Source organism: Cydia splendana, chromosome 5, assembly GCF_910591565.1.
Source record: "Cydia splendana chromosome 5, ilCydSple1.2, whole genome shotgun sequence".
Taxonomy (NCBI): Eukaryota; Metazoa; Arthropoda; class Insecta; order Lepidoptera; family Tortricidae; genus Cydia; species Cydia splendana.
In genome coordinates, this window is record NC_085964.1 from 7,086,068 (window position 1) to 7,111,500 (window position 25,433).

At 38.4% G+C, this 25,433-nt stretch overlaps 1 protein-coding gene across 4 annotated transcripts in view; it reads left to right on the plus strand.

The window, feature by feature from the left end:
* Positions 1–25,433, plus strand: part of LOC134790553 (piezo-type mechanosensitive ion channel component) — a 91,706-nt gene that overhangs the window by 12,760 nt on the left and 53,513 nt on the right. For all 4 annotated transcript variants that reach the window (XM_063761384.1, XM_063761385.1, XM_063761386.1 and 1 more), the window contains exons 3-13: positions 12,100–12,195; positions 12,827–13,038; positions 13,482–13,602; positions 14,049–14,295; positions 14,643–14,808; positions 18,600–18,734; positions 21,270–21,378; positions 22,491–22,572; positions 22,875–23,115; positions 23,553–23,751; positions 24,993–25,192. In XM_063761384.1, the coding sequence (XP_063617454.1) occupies positions 12,100–12,195; positions 12,827–13,038; positions 13,482–13,602; positions 14,049–14,295; positions 14,643–14,808; positions 18,600–18,734; positions 21,270–21,378; positions 22,491–22,572; positions 22,875–23,115; positions 23,553–23,751; positions 24,993–25,192 (1,808 nt within the window). The remainder of the gene's footprint in view (positions 1–12,099; positions 12,196–12,826; positions 13,039–13,481; positions 13,603–14,048; positions 14,296–14,642; positions 14,809–18,599; positions 18,735–21,269; positions 21,379–22,490; positions 22,573–22,874; positions 23,116–23,552; positions 23,752–24,992; positions 25,193–25,433) is intronic.

Sequence of the window (25,433 nt, forward strand, 5' to 3'; positions counted from 1 at the left end):
CTAGAACAGTCTAGACCATTCGAGTGTATTCGAGATAATTCCACAGCATTTCAGAACATTCTGGAATGATGTCGAATATTCGGAAATAGCCTAGAATCCAGGACACCAGATCATTGTGGAACGTTACAGAACACACTCAAATGTTATGGAATGTTCTAGATCTAGAACATTGTGGACTATTTGAAGCCTTTTTTGTCTTTCCATAAAGAAGATTCCCGTTTTTACCTGAAGGGCGTGCTTTTGTAGATAATTTCACCCTCTAGACATTTCTAGAACAGTCCAGAGCATTCGAGAGTATTCGAGATCATTCTACAACATTTCTGAACTTTCTGGAATGTTGTCGAATATTTGAGAAATGCTGTGGAATATTCTAGAACATTGTGGACTATTCGAAGCCTTCATACTCTCAGGAGATTTTCGACAAACACTTTCAGTTATCCCTATTCCCTATGCTTTACTCACGGTCAAACTATACGTAGGTTGCTCTCGAGTTGGAAATAAAAAAAATGTACATAAAAGTAGGTATAGGTATTGTAGTTAGAAAAAAATATCTAAATATATTTATAAGTTTATCCTTTTTTTACAACCGCCACACAATTCTTATGTCAGCTCCCTGAGCGAAGCCGGGTACCTCAGCTAGTATATCATAAAAATTAAGCTCATTGGTAAGCCAGCAATTTTCTAATATGATATAAATACCAAGTTATGCAGGAGATAAAAGAAGATGCGGGTTTAAACTGATAATAAGAGTACAATATTGATCATCATCATCATTTCAGCCTATATACGTCCCACTGCTGGGCACAGGCTTCCTCTCATACGCGAGAGGGCTTGGGCTATAGTCCCCACGCTAGCCCAATGCGGATTGGGGACTTCACATACACCTTTGAATTTCTTCGCAGATGTATGCAGGTTTCCTCACGATGTTTTCCTTCACCGAAAAGCTAGTGGTAAATATCAAATGATATTTCGTACATAAGTTCCGAAAAACTCATTGGTACGAGCCAGGATTTGAACCCGCGACCTCCGGATTGAAAGTCGGACGTCATATCCACTCGGCTACCACCGCTCCACACGCTCGGCTACCACAATATTGATAATATGATTTAAAATTGAAAAAACCCAAAAAAAAATTAAATACATAAATTGCCCATTTCGGAATATAAATTATTTAAAATTATACAATACAAATACTCGTAATATATTTATTTATATGAAAAAAAAATATTTTCGTTTCTGAAAATTATTTTCTGAAAATAATTTATTTACCTAGTCTTATGTTTATTAAAGTTCTAAATTATTACAAATAAAAAAAATATTGCTTTTTAATACGTTTTTAATATATATATATAAATTAGTTCCCAAATCGTCATTTACCGTCCATAAAAGAGTCATTACCATACCATGGTTGTCATCACCATCTCGCGTTTTTATTTTCCGAAAGCGATAACTTCAAATATAAACCACAAATGATTGTATAAATACCATAAATATCCTCAATATACAGCCCCCTATTACTTTATACAGCTAGAATCGTGTTAAATTAAACATTTAATAAAATTAAATTTCTGTATGGTGAAATTTTTTGTGATGAAATCCACCCGGGTGGGTAGTGGGTACCTGTAAGTGTGGTGGTCGGGTGGTTTTGGCGTACGTTTTTAATGTTGAAGTTGAGGGTGATAACCTTACGGAATGCCATATGATAGGTGCACATGAGAAAGTAGCTTTACGGTGAAGGAAAGTATCGTGAGGACACTGGCTTTACCCCAACAAAGCCATGTTCCCTTTAAAGCGAAATTACTTATTCGCTTTTGTAAATTAAACGTCTTCCGGAAAATCGTGCCTGTTTACTGAGTGATAATAAAAGATCACTCATATCATATCCAATGACAAAGTGAATGATGAAGTGTGACATAAGTACAACTTTTTGCGTTCGGCATGGTATGGTCAAGCAACGTTCAGCAATTTATGGTACCCTAGTAAACGTGTATGTAACAGAATTATATTAATTGCTCTTAGCCGTCCATTTCGGACCGATATTTTTCTATTTTAGTTTAACGATGCCGGTTTGTTTATAAAAACGTAATAGCTCTGTGTTCGTTTGAAGGTCGACGGGCTATTTATTATTAAATAATTTACATTTGGGAAGTGCTGAGATTATCAAGTTGGTGTTTCTTGCGGCCCACATGTCCGCTCTCTCTGATCCATGTTTAATGATTAGACATCTTTGATTTTATAAAAGTTGGCGGAGGTAAACGTGCTGATGCCATTCTTTCCAAAAAAATTAATGTAGCTTTGTATTTATTATTATCTTTCAATGATATCATAGTTTATTGTATGTAGAGTTGTCATAACAAAGCAGATGTATTAGATATGTGCGATTCGGCAGTGGCGAGCAGGACTTGTATCATCACCTCCCGACCGCATGCGATGTTATAAAATTCAAGCATCTAGTATCACTATGACATCCAGATTCGTAACAACTATGAGTTATAAGAGATCAGTCTTCTACTGGTTTTGATAAAGCGGCGCTTGCCCGCAGTACACTGATAATAGGAACAATAGCTAGTAGTAAGTTCTAATCGTAACGCGGCCAGTCGCCGACCTCGCCTCACCTCTGCTCTGTACGTCTACACTATGGGATGCAATTACGGAAAATGTGACACAAACTAGAATGACCCTTATCGAGTTAGAGCTAATAGCTGTAAAATATGGATGGTACAGCTTCGTGTATAGAGGTGATGTTTGCCCAACTAATGGGCCGCACCCCTTTCACCAAATGCCTTCAATTAAACCTTTTGTGTCTTGGTGTAAACCTGTAAACGCTGTACTGCTTGTAACAGGCTTTTGTCTGTTTGTGTTTTGAGGATTTATGAAGTCGAAAAAAATGGTTTGGTTTGTTATGCTTTAGGCATGGTATAATAATATACTCCGCCTGGTACTCTATTCCGAGATTCGCGTATGACCTAACTGACACGGGCCTACGTCATCATGCTGTTTACAGGTTCTCAAACTTTAAAATGTGGGAGAATTTTAACCAACGGTGAAAATTATTTTAACGGCATTAAGTTTAAGTTCTTCATGTAGAAACATAGTAAAATAAAACAAATCTAATGTATTAAATTAAACTTTATTTATCTATACAAGACAAACGTTTGAAAAACTAATTCAGTTACACATTAATTACCAAGCTTACGACGTGAAAAGTTTGGAAAACACTGCGACTGCTGACACTGAGCGAGAAGGAAATAACAATTAACACGCGTTCGACAAGGATGACGGTCAGGGCATGAAGTTATCTAGATCCGAATTGTCAAATGTGACAGCGCTATTCTGTGTTGCCAGTAAGGTCCGACCGAGAACACTTTTTTTGTCTCGGCCGAGACCGAGACCGAGACCGAGACAAAATGAAATTCTCGGCCGAGACCGAGACCGAGACCGAGAATTTGAGAAAAGAAAGAAAAAATACGTATTTTGCAAAAAAAAAACTGTATTTTCATAAATACTGACTAAAAACATACAAAACTCTTCTCGGGCCCACTTGCGCTAACCAGGGTTAAAAAATTAAACAGCTAACTTAGGATTCATCACGCCATGTACGAAACTGAAAAGTAAATGCGAGGTTTACCATTTATTTTTTTAACTCTGGTTGGTGCAAGTGGGTCTGATAAAAGACGACGAAAAGACATTAATAATCAAAATTAAATAGTTCTATATTATAGCACAAAAACAATAACTTTTCAGCGTTGTGGCCAGTTAAATTGTGACGCCGCTCGTCGTACAATTGACCAGCCCTGCTAAAAAGCTGTTCGCTAGCCACACTTGTTGGTGGAGCCGACAAAAATTTTTTTGCTGCAGGGCGCAGGAGTTGGTAAGGCGATGAATGCCAGTATTCGTAGATATTTGCATTCCTATGCAGCCTTGGCTCTCTCAGATAATTGTCAAGTGACGATTCAAGTGAGTTGTCCGTCATTGGGTCGTCATCAGACTCGATGGAGTCGTGAGCTGCCCACAAACTTGTCTCATTGACGGATCTAACTGAAGTTGACGCTCCACCCTGACGCTCTCCAAGTCCTGCCGGTGTACCTAATTGTAAAACTTCAAAAATTTTAGTCTTGGCTCCGTTTACCTCGTTTTCGGTCAAATATTTTGTTTTGAATCGGGGATCCAACAATGTTGCACAAATTAAGGGGCTCGATGTTCGTATGAATGAAAAGCGATGATTGAGTGAGCACAACAACTTGCTTTTCATCTCAGCAGCAGCACAATTTTGAAGAGCATCACTTTCATTGTTTTCTATATCTGCTGACATTGCAGTATCTGCCGACGCTACAAACTGACTTTGCCCGCTAGTTGACGCAAGTTTTCCACTTAACATGGCTACTAAAGGTATCACCAAGGAGACACATGATGCATCTGACGACATGTCTAATGTGGCCTCATAAAAACATTCCAATACACTGACAGCATCTTGCATCGTCGTCCATTCTTCGTTATTAATTTGAGTTGCCAGTAATGTAAACAGAATTACCCGAACGTCTGAAATTTCTTTCGTGAATCGGAAGATATTGCTAACGAATAATTAAAAATGACGTGTTATTGTAAAATTTAAGATAAAATACATATAAATGAAAATTATAAAATTATAAAGAAATATTTTAACTTGTTAACCATAGGTATAATGTACCCATGTAACATGTTATGTTGAAATCAAGTGGCAATGTTATTGTGACGTAGGCCCGTGTCACTCTGGGAATAGAAGACCATGTTTTATTAGACCATGTGCTTTAGGTACTCAGTTTACAAGTTGAACTTAGTAAATATAAGTGTTTTTCCAAAATACATAATATAATTAGGAAATATTGTTACGCAATCTAATGTACGTATGCTGACCATAGTTATAGAGTGTTCACCCTTTTCTGTCAGTTGTCTTATTAGAGTATTACCAACTTACTCCAACCAGTGGCAGTGAGAAATTGAGAATGGTAAGAGTATACATATATACAGATGCGATCTCTTCAATTTGCCTCTGAAATAGAAGCGGGTCGAGATTATAATAATTCATATACATTAGGATATTCGCAAACACTCCCTCGCGAAGTAATCGTTACGCTCACGCACCACTGCCCAGCCCCATATAATCCACCACTTAATTACACCATACATTTCCACTTAACTATATTAAAACACAATCATTCCGGGAAAAACAATGAAATCTTTACCAAATGTCACAATGAAGTAGCGTTGAATTCCAATTAGGCTAACACGTTTTGTTTCGATTTATTACTTTTACAGGTGATTCGGGCGCGAGTTCGAGGAAACTTAATCATTTACCTACACATAATCTTATAGCTAAAGATTATTTGTAGATACTTGTAGCTTGACAGGAGGGACGTGCTACATTATCATTAAGCATGTATTACATTTGTAACCTATTCATTTGTTTAATTTAAGATAAATGGGCATTGCATAATAACGTATCTGTTATAAATATGGCAAAGATCAGTAAACTGCAGAAATTGTTGCAACAATGTTACATTACAAGCCGAAGCTGGAAAGTAATTCTGTTCAAAAAACTTCTACCGGCAACACATCTACCACGTGCAAATCGCATCAATAGTGACGGTGTATCATTATAAAACACGGTCCAGGTTCATTTGAGTTTGCAAACGTGAATTCCACCAACAATTGTTAAATAATTAAAACTGTATGTGTATTCAGTGTATCATTAGTATGTTCCGGCTGTCAGTGGCCGTTTCAACTCATTCGGCGCGTTACCTTATCGGAGTGATTCACAAGGCCACAGTTTAACCGGGCAGCGGCAACCTACATAATGATCTCATCGATGCACACTCCTATCTGTCGAATTTGATCATTCTTTAAATGTATGATCGACTTTTAACTTAAAATATGTAGGAGTAACCACGCGGTGTATTTTCTTTTAAGCTTGCGGTTTTATTTATACCTTAGGTGCTCCCATACATTGTCACTGCTATGTCGGTGCAAACTGCAAACTAAGCGTAGGTGGACTCTTAAGTCTGAAAATATATGGGGGACTTAGATAACTTTGTTGTATAGGTCCATGATTAATTTAGCAGGAAATAATCTACTTACGCATTGCATTTAAAAATTATTTATTATTAGATACAGAAATAGGGAAAATCATTATTTATTTATACATGTAGGTATACTTTAATTCGACATATGCTTATTCGCGCTGTCTGTATAGCTATGATGTAATGTTTAATACAAAAGATGAAGAGGAAAGAGCCCACATGGATCTCTACAATAAATAAATCTCAATTTAAAGTACACTTTTATATTTAGGAATGTTATGTTACACAAGTTGTAAAACAGGACTGATCAGGTCGTGTCTATTAAATAATGTGTAAAATGTCACACATTTCTACTTAAGATTGATTATTTAAATTAAATGTGTAGGTATGTATGTATAATCCGATCATTTTCATTAATTTGATTCAAATGTCCAGTAAGTCTGCATACCAAGAGCATATTATGCTTACTAATTGGGCTAAGGCCAGTGAGTAACAAAATAAATAGTATTTTAATACGTATACATGTCTTCACGTGGATATACCTACCTATACTTACTAACCGAAAGAGAGCCAAATAAACGTTTAGAATGGTTCCCGCTTTCGAGATTCCAGTGTATTTATAGGTAACCCTAATAACCTATATCCGTGTCAGCGACTGCGCCCGGTTTTTAAGTCATATCACAACATTCACAACATTCTGTCTGTCTGATATGTCCTGGTACAATTACATCATCGGCCGTCATTAGTGGCTTTCCTGTCTCACAGGAGTCACAGGGAAATATTAAACTGGAAAATTAGCTAGAGTACATTTTTATTATTCCGTGGGTAGAATGGTCCAACTCTAACGTCAATTACGACTACTTCCTACTTAGTACTTACCTAATCTTCCTTGGGATATACTCTTGGTAGATACCTATAGTCAGAGGGGCTACCGCGAAAACCGATATTCGCAAATTGCGGGGATCTTTCTCTTTTACTCCAATGAAGGCGTAATAAGAGTGACAGAGAAAAATGCCCGCAATTTGCGAACTTCGATTTTCGCGGTTACAGCCCTGAATCTGAGGTATTTAAAAATGAGTAAACAAAATCTACCCTCAAATGGCTTCTTAAGCCAGTTGAGGGTAGATGAAAACTTTACATGATCAAATAATGTAGGTTAAAGTCAGGTCGTTCAGTGACAGATCCAGGTGGTTTTGTATTTGGTTGGTTAATCAATAAATGTTATAACTACCCGAAAATGTACAAATTATTTGTTTACTTTTATTTACATTTTATTTAAGTATCTTAAGATATAGAGTTTATAGAAATGGCCCTTATTCCTTAAAGTAGCAAATATGATGAGATGATGAGATGTTATCATTATAGCAGAATGATGGATCATTGTTTGTATTAGCCGCTCCAAATTTCATCATTACATTAATTTGTTGAAACGCTCAAGCGCGTGTTCGTACTCTTTTTATCATGTAACCTGCAATAATATGTTACACAACGAAGGCCGCAAAAATATCTGACACGATCTTATTTGTAGAGCCATAAGAGCGTGTCACATATTTTTGCGGCATGCGAAGAGTAACATATTATTGCAGGTAAATAAACTATTATTTATTCTGTGCTAAGACTGCTTTAGTCACATGTACAGTACAGAAGACTCACTCTGAACAAAACGCGTCTGTTACGATCAGCACAGATATGGCCGCTAGGTGGCGACAGCGCTACGCCCGGCTTATGGCGTTCCCCAAAATTGGGGTGGAACTAGGGCTTCCAAATACCGGACTTCTCACAATACCGGTATTAATACCGAAACTGTCTTCATCAATACCGGGATCCCGGGATCCCGGTATTGATGAAGACTTATTGAAAAAGGGGAATTAAAAAGGGTTACTCTAACACCAGATATGTCCTAAAAGCTTTTAGAACAATAAACAATCAATGTCGCCATCTGTTTTTTATTTTATTTCACACTCCAGGTTGGCAATAATTTTATCCAACTGGTTGACCTTACCAGTCACATTTTTAGTCCAACAACCCGCCAGCCAACTTTTTTTTTTAATTTCCGCCTAAATTAGTTTGCCATACTGCAGTTCCTTGATCCTTGCTCTTTTCTTTAAAATTTTTGATAAAATTTTAAGAACTAACTCAGCTAATTATATTAATCTCACTGTCAGGATTCATCCACCACCAGCCACCAAATATTTATCTGACGTTCAGGCAACGATCTTATTTCAATAATAAAATAAGGGCTAGATGCAATTTAGATGCGTCTGACGTGTAGTACCTAAGCTTCTTAATACAGCCGAACATGAACATTCTAATGGATATAAAAGGTTTATACTGCAAATTTTCCTTGTTTTTGAAAATACCGGGATCCCGGAATTGCATTTAAAAATACCGGTTTTGAAAAATACCTTTAAAAAGACGGGATCCCGGTATTTCGGGATCCCGGGATCCCGGTATTGGAAGCCCTAGGCGGAACGGATGTACTTTTAGCTACCTGTAGCAAAGCGACGAAATCGCGGAGTGAGCCACGCCGTTTTAGCAAGAATTCTATGTAAACTAGGCTATAGCCAAGTTGCCAGTAAAAGCTTAGCTAAATACTTAAAGTTAAATGCTACCTACATAGGAGTATTCCGTAATTAACGCCATATTTATTTGTGCTCAAAAGGAAAGACCTTTATGTTTTTTGTACCTATTACCTATCTACATTTGTCTTTGTATCTGTCTGTCATACTAGAATACATCTGGGTTATAGATGGTACAATGTTATTTACGTTTTACTTGTTAGGTATCTTTCTTTAAAAGGTCTGAAAATATAAGATTTTAGTTATTGAAATCGAACTCTACTTGCGATTGCAATGCTTTCTCAGTCAATCTGTTTACCGATATCTTTACACACTCATGAGTATCAATTCAATTATCGTCGGAGTGTAAGCATAACAAACAGAATTAGCACTACTGCCACTTGATTTGATAGATAATATAAAATGTACCTACCTATTTATGCTAAGTAAATACTACCTACATACAGTTGCATGCCTGCCAGTGTTTGCCAATTCATTAGGTATTTGCATTGATGCATGGCACACGCTGTACGTTAAGTAATTTTTAATAGTTTTAATTAACAGATGAAGTTATAAACTGGTAGCGTAGCATGCTATCCTTGACAGCTGAAGGTGTGCCCATTGTCTGAGTGTTTACTGTTACCTACTAATTTGCCTAAGTACTTGTAAAAATCACACGTTGTAACTTGGTTGTAACGTTGGCTTTGTCAAGGCAACATGGTTTATATACAATTGTATTCAGCAACTTACAAATTAAATTGATTTAATCTAAATTTAATTTAATTTCAACGTATGTGCTGCGCTCGCATTAAGTTTTTGATTTCGTAGTTAGTTGCTAAAGCTCAAATCAGAGGCATATTCCGATTTTGAAAATACAATATTAATATCGTACCAATATAAAGTATATGCGCGAGACTCTCGCACTGAAATGACAACGGCATGATATCGTGGCGCGGCGGGATCACTCGGTCAACAAGAGTTATTTTGAATAGCAGTTGATTTTGAAATTGTAGAAGCATTTATAATCGCAGAGTGTCTGACAAAACAAGTCAACATGACTGATAAATATTCCACCAATATTAGATAAACGGTGCAAAATGATAAGATGACCTACTTATTCTCTAAGTCCCGTTTATGCTGGTTTCAGATGTATAATTGTATGTATATTTTTAGAGTGGAGTTTACAATCACATCAAAAGCTAATGAATGAGGGTGTTGACTTTGTTGACCTGCATACTAATCTACCTACGATTAATCTTTTAATGTAATATGAAATGTTAATCATATTATAGAGACAATAGAAGGTTACGTTTATAAAGTTTACTTTAACTTTACTTTATCATCGACGTGCGTTAGGTTATAAAAAATATATACAAATATAGTCTTCAGTAGGATGTTTACATTTCTTAACACTAAACATCCAGTCTTATTTATAAATACTTTTGCCAAACTGCATGCCAATTATATCTCTCATTTTATTACATCCATTTTTACAAGAGTGCACCTGATGCACCTAGTTTATTGTAACTTAGCAATTCCAATACCTTATCGTACATCGATATTATCACCTTTACATAATACGATTAGCACTAGCATTAGTCATAATCCGGTGTGCAAAACAGATGTGTAATGTAAATACATTAGGTACAAATCACATGTTAGTAAACAATAGTACGTGATTGTAGTAAAATACCATACTTTATTATATATAGTAATCGCCAGCATGCATGATGTATAATAATAATTTTATGTTTCTTGTAATGTAAATATTAAACACACATTTATATCTATACATTCAGTTTTGAATCGTATTTCTCTTAATGTTGATGCGTTTTTATTCAAAATAAGTATATATAAACACAAACATACACACGCACACGCACACGCACACGCGCGCACACACACACACACACACACACACGCACACACACACACACACACACACACACACACACACACACATCTCTTTTATATTAAGTACCCTATAGCACATATTAATATTAATATAATGTTATAAGGTCTAGTTAATACTTATATTAATGATTGTATATACCCACCGGTATTATAAGGGCTGGTAGATGTAATAAAAGTTGGGTTGGGACTTGCGAGCTTGAAATTTCGAAATCATGATTGTTTTTATTATCATCTCCAAATGAAAGCATTACAGTATAAAACGCATGAAAATAAGGATAACGGATGTATAAAGTGTAACGACTGTGAGAGGTAATAACGGGCCAAAGAGGTGGCAGAAAATAATTGTATTTACACACGCTTTTAATTTCTGGCGTTATTAAATTTTACGTGCATTTTATTTTTTTCGTGTATTATTTCTTGTTTTATGATAGTAGTGGTATCAACTGTGGAGTTGTACAGTAGGTAGGTACTTTATTTATTCAGCACTACAACGTTATTTTATTTGCTCTACTTTTACTAAATCATGTTGTTTGTTATGACACGATTATGCTTTTACTGCGGCAAAATAATTTACCAAGTTATATATCGACGTCTGCCTGGATGGGCCGTCTGGACGAAAAATGGGGCGAATATAAAACAGAGTGGAACAATCCGGCTAAATGTTACAGTGGCATTTTGTGGCCACGGCAATTATTTCTGCTTGGTTTGAGGCAAGTTTTCGTAGTATTTTTATAAACTTTGATGTAGTTGAACTAAGTAAATCTTCAGTCACCTCATAATCTGGTCTGATCATTTATATAGACCGATGGTAACCATAGAAAGTAATCGGAACTTTGTCCCTTTCTTTAACCTGATAATATCACAATCAGATTAAGGTATTTTCATTAAAACCCTTATTTCGAAAAATCTCACGTTAATCTTACGTTATTCCATTTTCACTAGAGTGGGAGAGACGTTGAAAATCGGCAAAAGAGATTAAGAGTGAACGCCCCTCTAATTGATCTAATTGTAGTATGTTTACATACTTTTGCAAGTAATCTACAATTGTAGCTATTTTCGCTTGGTAACATCTCAATAACAAATATCTAAATCAACTGAAGAGCGTTTGACTACCTAAATACTCAAAAGTTCTTATTGCTATGATTCTTCGAAAATGAATCTTATATATAAAGCTTTAATGTTAAAATTTCGTAGGACCTCTCAAGAGTCTTAGTTCGTTTGAAAATACCCACGTCAAGTAGATATAGATACTTCACTTCACTTGAGGGCAGCTAAGGCGATTTGTCATGTCATTCTAGCTGTATTCATTCGATTTATGACCATTTTTCCATTCCGCTCTATTCACTATTGTTTTTATTGTTCATTCATAGTTTTTTTTTGTGTAGGGTTATTTTCTTCTTTTACGGGAATACCTATCTTATTAATTAATTATAACACGACGAATAAATTTAATACTTTGTACTTATGTTGGTCAATCATTATTTTACACATCTTGTGGTGCCAGCTTGTTGGTCTATAGTTACTTAGAGGTATTCAACTGGATTATGAATGTTACTCTCTGTTTGTTACAGGTATAGCACTACGCCCGTTCGGTTTATCATTTATATACCTCCTCCTCTACTTAATAGCACCTCTAACACCAGTGCCATCCACGGAAACTGTACGAGGTAAGACTGGAGTATATATTTTCATTCATTTATTAGCACACGAAGCTGAACATCTATTCTGAGCCAAAGTAAGGCAATTGCATGGGCAAAAAGTTATTCAACGATTTGATTGTGATAAACTATTATTCTGTCGTGAGTTTTTATAAATCCAAGTAATTATCTGTAAAATAGTAAGTAAATATATTCCTTAACATGGAGTGCCTTTGGCTTTATTGAATGTTGGGGCGACTTTGATAGAATTCACATTGTTAACATTATTTCAAACAATTAGAAGGACCTATTTAATTTTACCTAAGTATGTACTTACTATAAAGAGGAAGCGCATAAAAATACAACGTCTTTGTACTCTTTGTACTGAATTTACCAATCACATTTCAAAGATGCCTCAATAGACAGTATACCTACTGCTCAAGTATATCAAGTATATAGAGTTAGACCAAGAAAAGTCTGCAGCGATTTTGATAGCCCACGCAGTGCAAGTGTTATTTATACGTCATAATTTCATAGAAGTTTGACGTTAAAAATAACGCTTGCACTGCGTGGGCTATCAAAATCGCTGCAGACTTTTCTTGGTCTAACTCTATTAGACTTTTTATGCTGCCATACATTTAAAGAAAACTTTTAATTTCAGGATGGCCGGGCAGTTTCCTTTGTTTAACCTTCGTGGTTTCAGTTCTGCTCTTACTATTACACATAGCATGGCACATAGTACTGGCCGCGTTCCCGCCCTACGGCTCGCTGCCAAACAATAACTACCTCGTAGAAATTATCGGTCGGAACTTGGGACTGGTGCCCTATGATTTTATAGATCCAACAATGGCCATACATTACTTGGCACCGGAGGTAAGCATAAGCACTTACTTACTTAATGGCGCAGCGACCCAAAATGAGTCTTGGCCTCCGACACGGAGTACACGCAAGTTGTCTCGATCCTCTGCCATCTCCCGCCAGTTATCGGCGTGGAGATCGCGCAAGTCCGCTTCAACCGCATCGCCCCAGCGATACCTGGGACGTCCGATCGGCCTCCGCCCTACCGAGCGTCCCAGGTATGCCCTTTTAGCCCCGCGATCCTCCTCCATTCTCAAAGCATAAGCACACGTTTAGGTTTTTTTTTAACCCGACGAACGTACCTACGTAGTAGCTTCGACATGTATTAAAACTGTGAGTAAGAATTCAATTCAGCGCCTTACATAAATCTTGAAAATACGACGAAATATAACATTTAGGGAACAGATTTATCATTTTTTTTTCTCTCGTTATAATTAAGAATAATGTTTATTTTTCAGTTATTGATGGCTATCGTTTCGTCGTTGGTATACGTGTCGGTAAAAAAGTTACTGTCGGGACCAAAGACCGAAAAAAATCCGCACTCGAAACATCAGAAATATCCGCTCCTCACCAGTGCCGGTACAGTTGTTATTCAAACTATTTATTTACTACATGCAAAAGGCCTTAGCGCAGTCTACGTCAAAGATATGTTTACATTTTTCGCCTTCTTACGAAGGAGTAAGATGCAAAAGTGTAAACATATCTTTGACGTCGTACATGATTGATTTGTATTGAATGCAATGATGAAGACGATGAAGTAAGTCAATGTCTGTAATCAAATTTTGCAAGTTTTCCGTTCATTTCCCTGTAACTGTGTATGAAAAGTACAGTTTATAACATGTCCGAGACACAGAGGAATCGGGCAAGGACGCGCTCCACTTCTGTCAACAACGAAATCTGATCATATTACATCCCTTCACCAAAATCATCATAGCATATCTCTTCTGTTAATTTTACCCCTGCGCTTTTTCTTTGTATACCTGCGAAATTGTCATGAGAATGATACGCGATTTCCTTGATTCCAGGCAAATACCTATGCCTCTTCCTAATAATGTTCTCCGGTATCATGCTCCCAAGCGTGACGTCAGGCATCTACTTCCTCATATTCATGGGCGCGGCGACGGCGTGGTCGCTGGGCCAGCCGCTAGAGCGCGGCTTCGCGGTGGTCGGCCGCTGCCTCATGGCCATCATGGCGGTGCACATAGCGGTGCTGCTCGCCTATCAGTGCACGTGGCTGCTGGAATTATATCCGCCTGAAATGAATTTTGCGAGGTTAGTAGTTTAACTTTATGACCATGAATCTGGTCTCTGCACTGTCTACATATATTCTCGTCACCAAGAATATAATATTTACATTTCATGCATTTCTTATCGTCTCATCTGGTGTTGAGGGGCATAACGATTGACGTCACGTTGGAAATTCCGTCAATTTCTGCAGGATGATTATTTGTATCTAGAACGGCGTAGTCCCTTGAAAGCATTTGAGCTGCGAGAGACGCATTACGACGTGATTACAAAAGTAAGGAGAAACAGAGCTGCTGACATTTATGCACAAGCAGGGTTCGTGCATTTACAGACGATGACATGATATTTGACTCAATAAAACGATTTAATTTCAGGTATTTCGGTCTAACACAATTAGTAAACCTTACCAAGACCGATCCTGCGAGTTTTTCGTACGAAACGACAAGCAAGTACTCCTGGGCGACTGTGGCTAGCCCATTAGTTATACTCTTCACTTACTACGCACTAGGAGTTGAGACACGGGAACTAGTCAAACCAAAGGTATGTGTGCACGTTACCTTCATTATTTTACGAATGAATGATGTTTTCAGTTTTTATTGACTAACCTGGTTATTAACTGAATGCTTTGTCAAGTGATATAACGTATGGTAGACATGTGCCTTAAGAGCGCTATTACATTTCGGCGTTGAGCGAGTTTAGGTATTTTACGCGCTGCGGCAGGCCGTGCGAGCTCAGTACGCCGATCCCTTCTACCACACTCGCACTACAATGATGGATTAAACATTCTTGATCCTTCGCGAAGCATATTGAAATCAACCATAACAACACTAACTGTACTTAACTTTTAAAGTTCTAAAACTGTTATTTGGTAAGTACGAAAATACTAAATGCAGTGCAAATGTACATAGGGGCTGTTCATAAATTACGTCATCTATTTTTGACGATTTTTGACCCCCCCCCCCCCCCCCCCCCCTCAAATCATCCAAAAATCAAGCTTCGGATGAATCTGTTTCCTCCTACGTCATGTTACCATCATCCGATGTCCAGACCCCCCCCCCCCCCCACTCCTCCCATTTGAAACGACGTAATTTATGAATAGCCCCATACTTGTACTTATGAAGGTATATTACTCGAAAGAAATTATAGGTACCTACTCGCTCATTTACATGTTTCGTCATTGCATTTGGTACCTATAGGTTGTAAAGTTTGTATCAACGAGGGTTTAAAAACGAACTGGTACTGAGGATCTGATGATGATTAAGGTGGTCACGGATACCAATCAACCATGTAGTAACATGATTAGGCTCGTTTGATTCGTCTCAACAAGATCTTTGACACTGAAGATACACAGGGTCTGATGATGGAGCTGGAAGGTGGCCACGGGTACCAGTCTATCATGTAACTAAACAACTTCGTGTTTGGGCTCGTTTGATTCGTCTCAACAAGATCTTTGACACAAGACAGTACTCAGGGTCTGATGATGGAGCTGGAAGGTACCATTACCAATCAACCATGCAACTAAACCACATCGTGTTTAGGATCGTTTGATTCGTCTCAACAAGATCTTTGACACTAGGTGATACTCAGAGTCTGATGATGGAGCTGGAAGGTGGTCACCGGTACCAATCAACCATGCAACTAAACCACTTCGTGTTTAGGCTCGTTTTATTCGTTTCAACAAGATCTTTGACACAAGATAGTACTCAGGGTCTGATGTTGGAGCCGGAAGGTGGTCACCGGTACCAATCAACCATGCAACTAAACCATTTCGTGTTTAGGCACGTTTTATTCATCTCAACAAGATCTTTGACACAAGGTAGTACTCAGGGTCTGATGATGGAGCGCGAAGGTGGCGACGGGTACCTGTCTATCATCATCAGCTCCATCATCAGACCCTGAGTAGTATCTTGTGTCAAACATCTTATTGCGACGAATCAAATGAGCCCAAACACGAAGTGGTTCAGTTACATGGTAGACTGGTACCCGTGGCCACAGTCCAGCTCCATCATCAGACCCTGAGTACTAACTTGTGTCAAAGATCTTGTTGCGACAAATCAAACGAGCCCAAACACGAAGTGGTTCAGTTACATGGTAGACTGGTACCCGTGGCCACCTTCCAGCTCCATCATCAGATCCTGAGTACTATCTTGTGTCCAAGGTCTTGTTGAGACGAATCAAACGAGCCTAAACACGAAGTGGTTTAGTTGCATGGTTGATTGGTACCGGTGACCACCTTCCGGCTCCAACATCAGACCCTGAGTACTATCTTGTGTCAAAGATCTTATAGAAACGAATAAAACGAGCCTAAACACGAAGTGGTTTAGTGGCATGGTTGATTGGTACCGGTGACCACCTGCCGGCTCCATCATCAGACCCTGAGTACTATCTTGTGTCAAAGATCTTGTTGAGACGAATCAAACGAGCCTAAACACGAAGTGGTTTAGTTGCATGGTTGATTGGTACCGGTGACCACCTTCCGGCTCCATCATCAGACCCTGAGTATTATCTTGTGCCAAAGATCTTGTTGAGACGAATCAAACGAGCCCAAACACGAAGTGGTTTAGTTGCATGGTTGATTGGTACCGGTGACCACCTTCCGGCTCCATCATCAGACCCTGAGTACTATCTTAAGTCAAAGATCTTGTTGAGACGAATAAAACGAGCCTAAACACGAAGTGGTTTAGTTGCATTGTTGATTGGTACTGGTGACCACCTTCCGGCTCCATCATCAGACCCTGAGTACTATCTTAAGTCAAAGATCTTGTTGAGCCGAATCAAACGAGCCCAAACACGAAGTGGTTTAGTTGCATGGTTGATTGGTACCGGTGACCACCTTCCGGCTCCATCATCAGACCCTGAGTACTATCTTGTGTCAAAGATCTTGTTGAGATGAATAAAACGAGCCTAAACACAAAGTGGTTTAGTGGCATGGTTGATTGGTACCGGTGCCCACCTTCCGGCTCCATCATCAGACCCTGAGTACTATCTTGAGTCAAATAAATACATATAGAATGTCAGGTCGTTTCAAATATTTTTAATCCTGTCCGGTAGTTTATTAAACTGTACCATTATAAATTATAATACTATAAAAACGGTGCTAGGATCAAAGTCTCTCGTTGCGGTTTACACGCACACAGTATAGCGTCTTACACGGCGCCCGCCGCACACAATGATAAAAAACCTCGTCGTCGCCGTTGAAAATGTGCGGAGCCGACCGACACACGTCCTGCCTCTACAAGCTCTGCCGCGGCACTGAGCTGGCGCAGCGCGCGTCATCGGTAATATAGAGTAGTTTTCAAAAAATTGCCAAAAAATTATAGTAGAATTTCATAAACACTAATGTATACCAACAGTATAAGCAAACGTTGCAGATTGCTTGAGTATGAAAATGACTTCGATATTAAGTAGATTTTCGTAGGAATTGACACTTGTTTCGGAGAGAAAATCGAGTTCGTTTTACTTTGATTTTCTCTTTCTCAAAGGTATGTAGGAAAAATATAGTTTGATATGCCTAAAGTACAGGGTATTAGTAATACAAAATAGCCAGGTTTAGCAGAGTAAAATTCTCAACATTTCCAAATAAGAGCTCGCCATTCAGTGCTTCACGGGGTTTTTCGGAAACGACCATCAGAAAAAAAATCATTACTAATTTAATAAGTCCTTTTTCTAATATTTACAACGACATTTATAAAGATAAGAAGACGCTTTTACTGGAACAAGTACTCATTGTTTCTAATAATGAGCGCAAAGTCCTGAATTTCGTCGACTAGTATCATCAATTTTGCATTATTTCGACTTTTCTTGTAAGAGCGCTCTTAAGAAAATTAGTCTGCCTGTTCACGCCAGGATATTTAATCTCGACTCTCTTCGGATGGGGACTGATATTATTCGATGTAATTATGTGTGTTAAGTTTCGTTATAGTTACCTAACTATTGCAAAATCCGATGGCGCAGAGGGTCTTATAATGTTAGAGCATTCTCGAAGTCATAGCGTAATGTTAACTCCGGCTACTCGCTCGATTATAGTTTCAAAGTTTCATTTCAATCTTAGTGCTTCCTTTTCGCACCAAAAACATGAGTGCGAGATGGATGCCCTGAAATTAATATGAAAATGCCTTTGGATACTAATTAACAAACCCAATAGTCGATGCCTGCTGGTACAATATTGGGTCCAGGCGTGCTAGGTACTACTAGGCATGCGAGAGTGACGTCGTTTAACTCAGCTGTAACTTTTTATGACCCGATGTGCCAACAGAGTTTGAAAATGGACGAGTAGTTTTTTATGTGATTGAATCATTTTATTTATCTTGTATGCTGTCAAATGGATGTAGGGGAAAAAAAAGAGTGCCCTGACCGGAGTAGAGGCGGGTAAGCTGAATGGCTCGCTTATGCGGGGAGTGTCGTTCCACCGCGGCGGCACCCTCAACCCTAAGGAAAAGTGGATGAATGCCACTAAGACCGTCCGAGTAAGCGCACGAGTGCAACACGCTTACACCGTAGAACGCTATACATATGATGCTAACACCTTTGGTATATTGAACACCTGATCTAATGAACGTGCCAAGTCAAGGGAATACTTGTGCCGTGCTCACTATAGTTTTACTATATGGCGCTTAAACGGTTCTATGTAACGTGTCGGTCTCTGACTGTCAAACGCCGTTGGCTTATTTCGCAGGCTAATACCAATCCACAATTAGAGATAGAGACGTCTTCTACGGACAACCCTCCAAATACCTATCATCAGTGGCCAAATACTAAAATTTTTATGTATAACACTCCAAAGAACGTGCCACAGACCAGAGTAAGGACCATCTAGTGAAGCTGTCATTAACATTTCACATAATCCATTGACCTAGTACGTCTATTAGTTTAGTTGTGTTTGATATCGTAGCCATTATGTTGATTATACAGATAGATACAAGTAGATTTAGTCACCACATGTGCACCTGTAGAACATCACTGTAGCATTGAGCATGCTGTAACATAGAGTAGATAGATACTAGATGATAAATCCTTTAACCAATAACGGTTTAGGACTTGAGCATGAACGCTTTTTAACACGAAAATGGGCAATCGACATTTGTCACTTTGTTTTCCGTTCCTTCTTAAACCGTTTGACTGATATGTTCACTTTTTTGCAATTTGCTTTCATTCTTTTATAGGTTGCATATTCCTACATAGATTCAGATTCACTTCGTGGCAGTCCCAGTGAGAACACTCCTGTAGGTATCATTTTATTTAATTTATTATGGGGAAATGGAATGTTGTAAACACATACAAAGAGTTCTTGCGACAACTCTTGCATCAAAATTGCCACATATACAAACGATGACCTCAGCGTATTCCAATGCAGTTGCTAGACTCTCTGCTCAATAATTGGAACTAACTAAAGACATTTTTACCACCATGTCAGCATTTGTGGCTAACACTGCTTTTTGCTGACTACAAGGTTTAATGAGTCGAAAATCACCATAAATGTGGTTAAGAAACTTGAAAATTGTGTTATTGTCGCTGACAACTTGAAGGCCCATGCGACGCTTGCTAAATAGGTTTCAATTTTCTTAATCATGTCAAAAAGTTGCTTTTCTATTCGGTGGCGATGGCGAGGTGCTTGTCCACCAACGAAACGAGGTGAAGCGAAAAATAGCAAACGATTGGTTGTGTATAAAACTTCCCTTCGCACCGGGTCTCGCCTCAACGTCAGGAAACCACCTATACTGGGTGATTTTGGGGTCGTGATCCTGAATGTCAAAAATGTGTTAAGATGGTCAATCGTCATACTATGGGATTATACTAAACAAATTTACACATGACCACAAAATCGCGAAAATATTCTAATGGACACCACGACGGTCCGAACTAGACGGAACGTATGGGACCATATACATTTTTCATATGGATCGCATGGCCTGGAAAACCTTGTACCTATAGACCATTTCAATACATTTTTGACATTCGGGATCACGACCCCAAAATCACCCAGGATAATAGAAACTTTACTTAATTTGCTTTTCTGTAATACGCTGAGGTGTTTGCGTTCAGTGCTAAAGGGATATTAATCTTATAGGCATGCAGCGTTCAGCTGATTTCCATGCATTGTGATGCTTGATTGTATTTTATAGTAACATGTAGTTTATGCACCTTTACAATTTAAGTTTGATTGTTTGCTTATACGTTTGTTTGTCCTGAATGTAATTTGTTTGTTTGTTTTTTTTTGTTACGTAGTGTTAACGCTTTCGGTCCATTTGTCAAGTTTTCATTCCAAATTGTGGTACCGAAAGGGTTAATTTAAATCATATGAAATATATGTATTATAAAGGTACGTATGCTTAACTACGAACAATTAATGAATGTAAAAATACAAAACAAATTGCCAGAGTCACGTAGGTCAAGCTGATCAGAGGGCATATCGCGAAATCGAAATTCGCTAATTGCGGGGCTGTTTCTCTTGTACTCCAATTAAGGCGTAATTAGAGTGACAGAGAAAGATCCCCGCAATTTGCGAACTTCGATTATTGCGGTTTTAGCTCAGATCAGAAGGACTATTTTTTATTGTTTTTACTCGTACGTAATGATTCCAAACGTAACTCATTGCCATCGATGATTAACTGATTACATAGTGTAATAGTAAAACGAAACCAATTTAACTATTACATATTTGGAAATAATTAAGCTTTAGACATTTTGTAAAGTACTTATCTCATTTTTCTGGTACAGACTCTAAATTATGTATCTACAATTAATTAATTCAAATTTTGAATATTAAATACATTATGAAGGTAACATTCAAATTTTCATATCAGAATTAAATACTGCAAATCTAAAATATTCCACCTATATATTTTACTGGCTCTACCAGTTAGCAAAGTTAGCTGCTATGGATCTCTGCATATATTGTATGCAGGTATGCTAAGCTAACGGTTTTGCTGAGTGTACATAGGTACGGACAGTAAAATATATAACATAGACGTGTGTTCTAATCGTATGTTATGCATATGTAGCTGATCCGCAGTATGAGCCCCAGCAAGCGGTGGCCGGCCGGGCGGTCGCGCTCATCCATCAGGAGGCTACAACAGGACCCATCAGGCTCTGTGATTATTCCAGATGAAGGTAACTTAACATTTTATTTAAGATATATTTTTAACTTGGCCATGAAGGAAATCCCTCCTACAGCTATGGATGTCGTGGCGTTCTCGTCAAATTAAACTTTATGCTTTCAAGTAACGAAATAAACTTCAAACTTTTGCAAATTACCATGTGATTGACGATTTGGTTGCCACTCGGGGTGAAGGACCTCAATCACTGCGTATTTAGGGTTGATGTTTTTATAAATACATTATTTACGCTTAATCACATTTGTTTTAATTCAACTGGAATCGGTGGCCTTAGTGTATACTGGCCTTTCCATATTACAATTTTTACTTGATGTCCCGCAACCATCGTCCCAACACTCCCAACCAATGTGGCAACAAAAACGCCGATCATTGCAAATTAACTTTGCTTCGTCGTAAATGTTACGATTAAATGAAACTAAATCAATCAGCTGTTTGGTAAAACGACTGCCATCGTTGATCTAATAATATTCTAACCGTTCAAGTGGTTTCTTGCTTATTTCTCTTATTAGGAATATCTGTGCTGAATTGGCTGTGCGTACCTTGACTTGAAAAACACGCCACTCACGCCACTGGCATCTAGCTGTTTGTAGTAACTAGTACAGCAGTTTAACTAAAATTTACGCTTCATTAATTTCTCAGAACCTAATAGTGACACAAGGCAACTTACTACCAAAATCTTTTGCCAACCTTTTAAAAAACCGGGCAAGTGCGAGTCGGACTCGCGCACGAAGGGTTCCGTACCATAATGCAAAAACGGCAAAAAAAAAACGGTCACCCATCCAAGTACTGACCCCGCCCGACGTTGCTTAACTTCGTTCAAAAATGACGTTTGTTGTATGGGAGCCCCACTTAAATCTTTATTTTATTCTGTTTTTAGTATTTGTTGTTATAGCGGCAACAGAAATACATCATCTGTGAAAATTTCAACTGTCTAGCTATCACGGTTCGTGAGATACAGCCTGGTGACAGACAGACGGACGGACGGACGGACGGACGGACGGACAGGGGAGTCTTAGTAATAGGGTCCCGTTTTACCCTTTGGGCACGGAACTCTAAAAAGATCACATGTATAATTGATGTATATTCTTGCTCTTTATCTATTTGCAGAATCTAATACGGAGATGAACGAGCCAACACTGATGGATGATATATTAGCTGCTATAGTAGATTTCTTCCAAGTTGTAATCAGGTAAACATACGTTGTTTTGATATTTCGTATAGAGTTTTCCTTTCGAAGATCGGTCTATGATGATGATAATGAACCATATACACACTCCGCCATGATGCCTCAGAGGCAGTTCGTTCTGTGTGGGTTCATCTATTATCAAGAAATTCTAGAGGTGGTAGTAGCAGTGATCGCTCGTTTAGATTTGACATTCACTTGATCTCGAGGGCTTGACATGGACGCATGTCGATTTGCGGCGCCTTGGGCCTTCATCAAATTTGAAACCGCACTTGGGCAGTTCTTTACTCTGCGTTTGTTTGTTTCAGATCGTCTTATATAGCGACGACGATCACAATGATGGCGTGGAGCATAATGTACCACTCGTGGCTGACGTTCGTGTTCCTGATGTGGGCCAACATCGTGTGGCTGTGCCAGGACCAGCGCTCCTTCATGCTGAAGACCAGCCCCGTGCTGGTGGTGTACGCCATGCTGCTGCTGCTCGCGCAGTACATCTACGGCATGGACCTGACGGAAGCTGAGCTGCCTTACTCGATCTATAATGAAACTGTAAGGCATTTCATATATCTTAGATTTAGAAGAAACACAGCAGAGTTCTATTTTGTTCAACTTTGGGGCAGTGATTTTGGAAGTAAAGAAGTACATGATATTTTCTAACTACTACTTGCTTTCTGTAGGTATTTACATTTAGTCCTACATCCTAAGAACCTTCTATACGAGTAGACTGTTCTTCTTTATCGCTAGGCGTTATTACATCCTTTCGCAGGATATCTTCTGCTAATCTTCTTACTAAGAGGGATAAGTAAACATTATATACCACTCTCTGTCCATTTATTCCATGGCGTGGGTATGAAATCTATATCTTATCAGCAGAGGTCGGACAGGGTGAGGTATTTACCTTATAATTTGACATGTCTTACGTCATATTATAAGGCAAATAGCTCACCCTTTCCGAGCTCTGCTTACCAGTATCAATTTATTTGCAGGGCGTCAACTTACAACAGATAGGCCTAAGTCCACCACCCGGGATGCCGTTGGTGCCTCTCCTCATCAAGTCCCTCTTCACGTGTATGTTCTGGGTGACGCTGCGTCAGCGCGTGCAGGAGATCAGACAGCGGCGTCAGTCCGCCGTCATCACGGACATGGCGGCGCCGCTGCAGCTGACGGTGTCTACTGCGGCCAGTGGTAAGCTCTTATTCTAGCTATTTATCTCTCTTTAGGGCGTTAACATACTATTAAGCGTGTGGCTGATGGCATGCCGTCCGTCCCTTTCGATGTTCATATGGATAATCAGAAAACGCGGCGGAGGTATATATGAATGAGGTATATATTATAAAAACAGAATACAGATACCTCATTATCCCAACTAGCTAAGTATACTATGTACAAACAGCAACACTCCTAACTGTACATAGGTGGACCTTATTTATTTATTTATTACTCATATAAGTGACACAGCATTACAGTAAAAACTAAGGCACTGTGAAACTACAAAATAAGAATACAAGAAAACAACAAAAAAAAACTACAAATAAAAACCAAAGACAAATTAAACATTAGATTTGGGCGAGGACGTAACAGCGTCGTGGCGTGGCTTATTACAAAAGGCATAAGGTTTACCCATGTACAGTTAACATTGTGGACGATAGTACATACATATTAATTGTTTTAATGTGAATCCTAAAACTGTTATGCATTAATAATGTGTCCATTTGTAAATAATCTATTTGCTCTACGGGCAACTTAGAACGGCCCATTTTATTGTTTATTCCCGTAGATATCCTACCTCATGTAAAGTTTACTTATTGTGTTAGCTAAATCTAACCAAAATTTGTATTTTTATGTCATTCACGCATCAGGTCTAGCGGGTGGTAAATATATTGCTAACTACGTGCCTAATGTATGATTTCTCCGACTTCTCCGTTCTTCCTTAAATTATTTCACATGCTCAACATCAAACTAATTTTTAGAATATTTATCTGCATATTCTACCCCGCGTTTTGTCGTATTTATTTTCTTTAAACTGATCCTTGGAGCTAAATTAACTTCTAATAAGTATTAGAATCTGATTCTTATTTTTATTTCTCTAATTGATAAGTACGAGTACGCACGTTTTCCGGAAAGATTGCACTGCACTGAACTAAGTTCCAAATATAATATTTACTAACAATCTTCCCACCAAAATTTTAGTTCTAAAAAGTCAACTTTCTTCAAAAAGTGTCCTGATTTCCTTTCCACACATAGATAGGTAAGGTACCAACAAGCAGATACAATACCACTTATTTTCTTTTTTCGCATTGTTAAAAAAATATTGAGTCCAGTGTGTGTTTGGCAAGGAATTCTTGACACATTTTATCACCGCTTTAACTAACACAGTATAACTGTGTTATTAACATGCATTTTAAAGGCGATTATTTACCTTTCAGTAATAGAAGCTCAGCGTGAGGATGAACAACGTTCGCGCTTGTTGAGCAAAGCGGGGGTTTTCCTCAAGGCAGCGTGCGCTCGCTACTGGATATACGTAGTCGTCATAATGCTCTTCGTTATCGGCATTACGGGCACCAGGATGACTATCTTCCGAATCGTCTACATGTTCCTATGCCTGGGATTTATACTGATGTTCCAAGTAAGTTTGCATCTATACTTTGCGACTTTAAATTTGTGTTCAAAGAGCTTTTATCTATCCTAGCGCGAGGTGTGTTTTAGTGCAGCGCTGCGCTTGTTACGTTGCGTTCACGAAGACCTGCGGTTTTGTTGTTTAGTTTAATACTCCGTGATTTCTTTGAGTTTGAAGTGTTCCAACTGTCCAGACATTCACGCTCATTCCAGTAATGCATTTGGGTCATTCCATAATAAACGCTACCAAG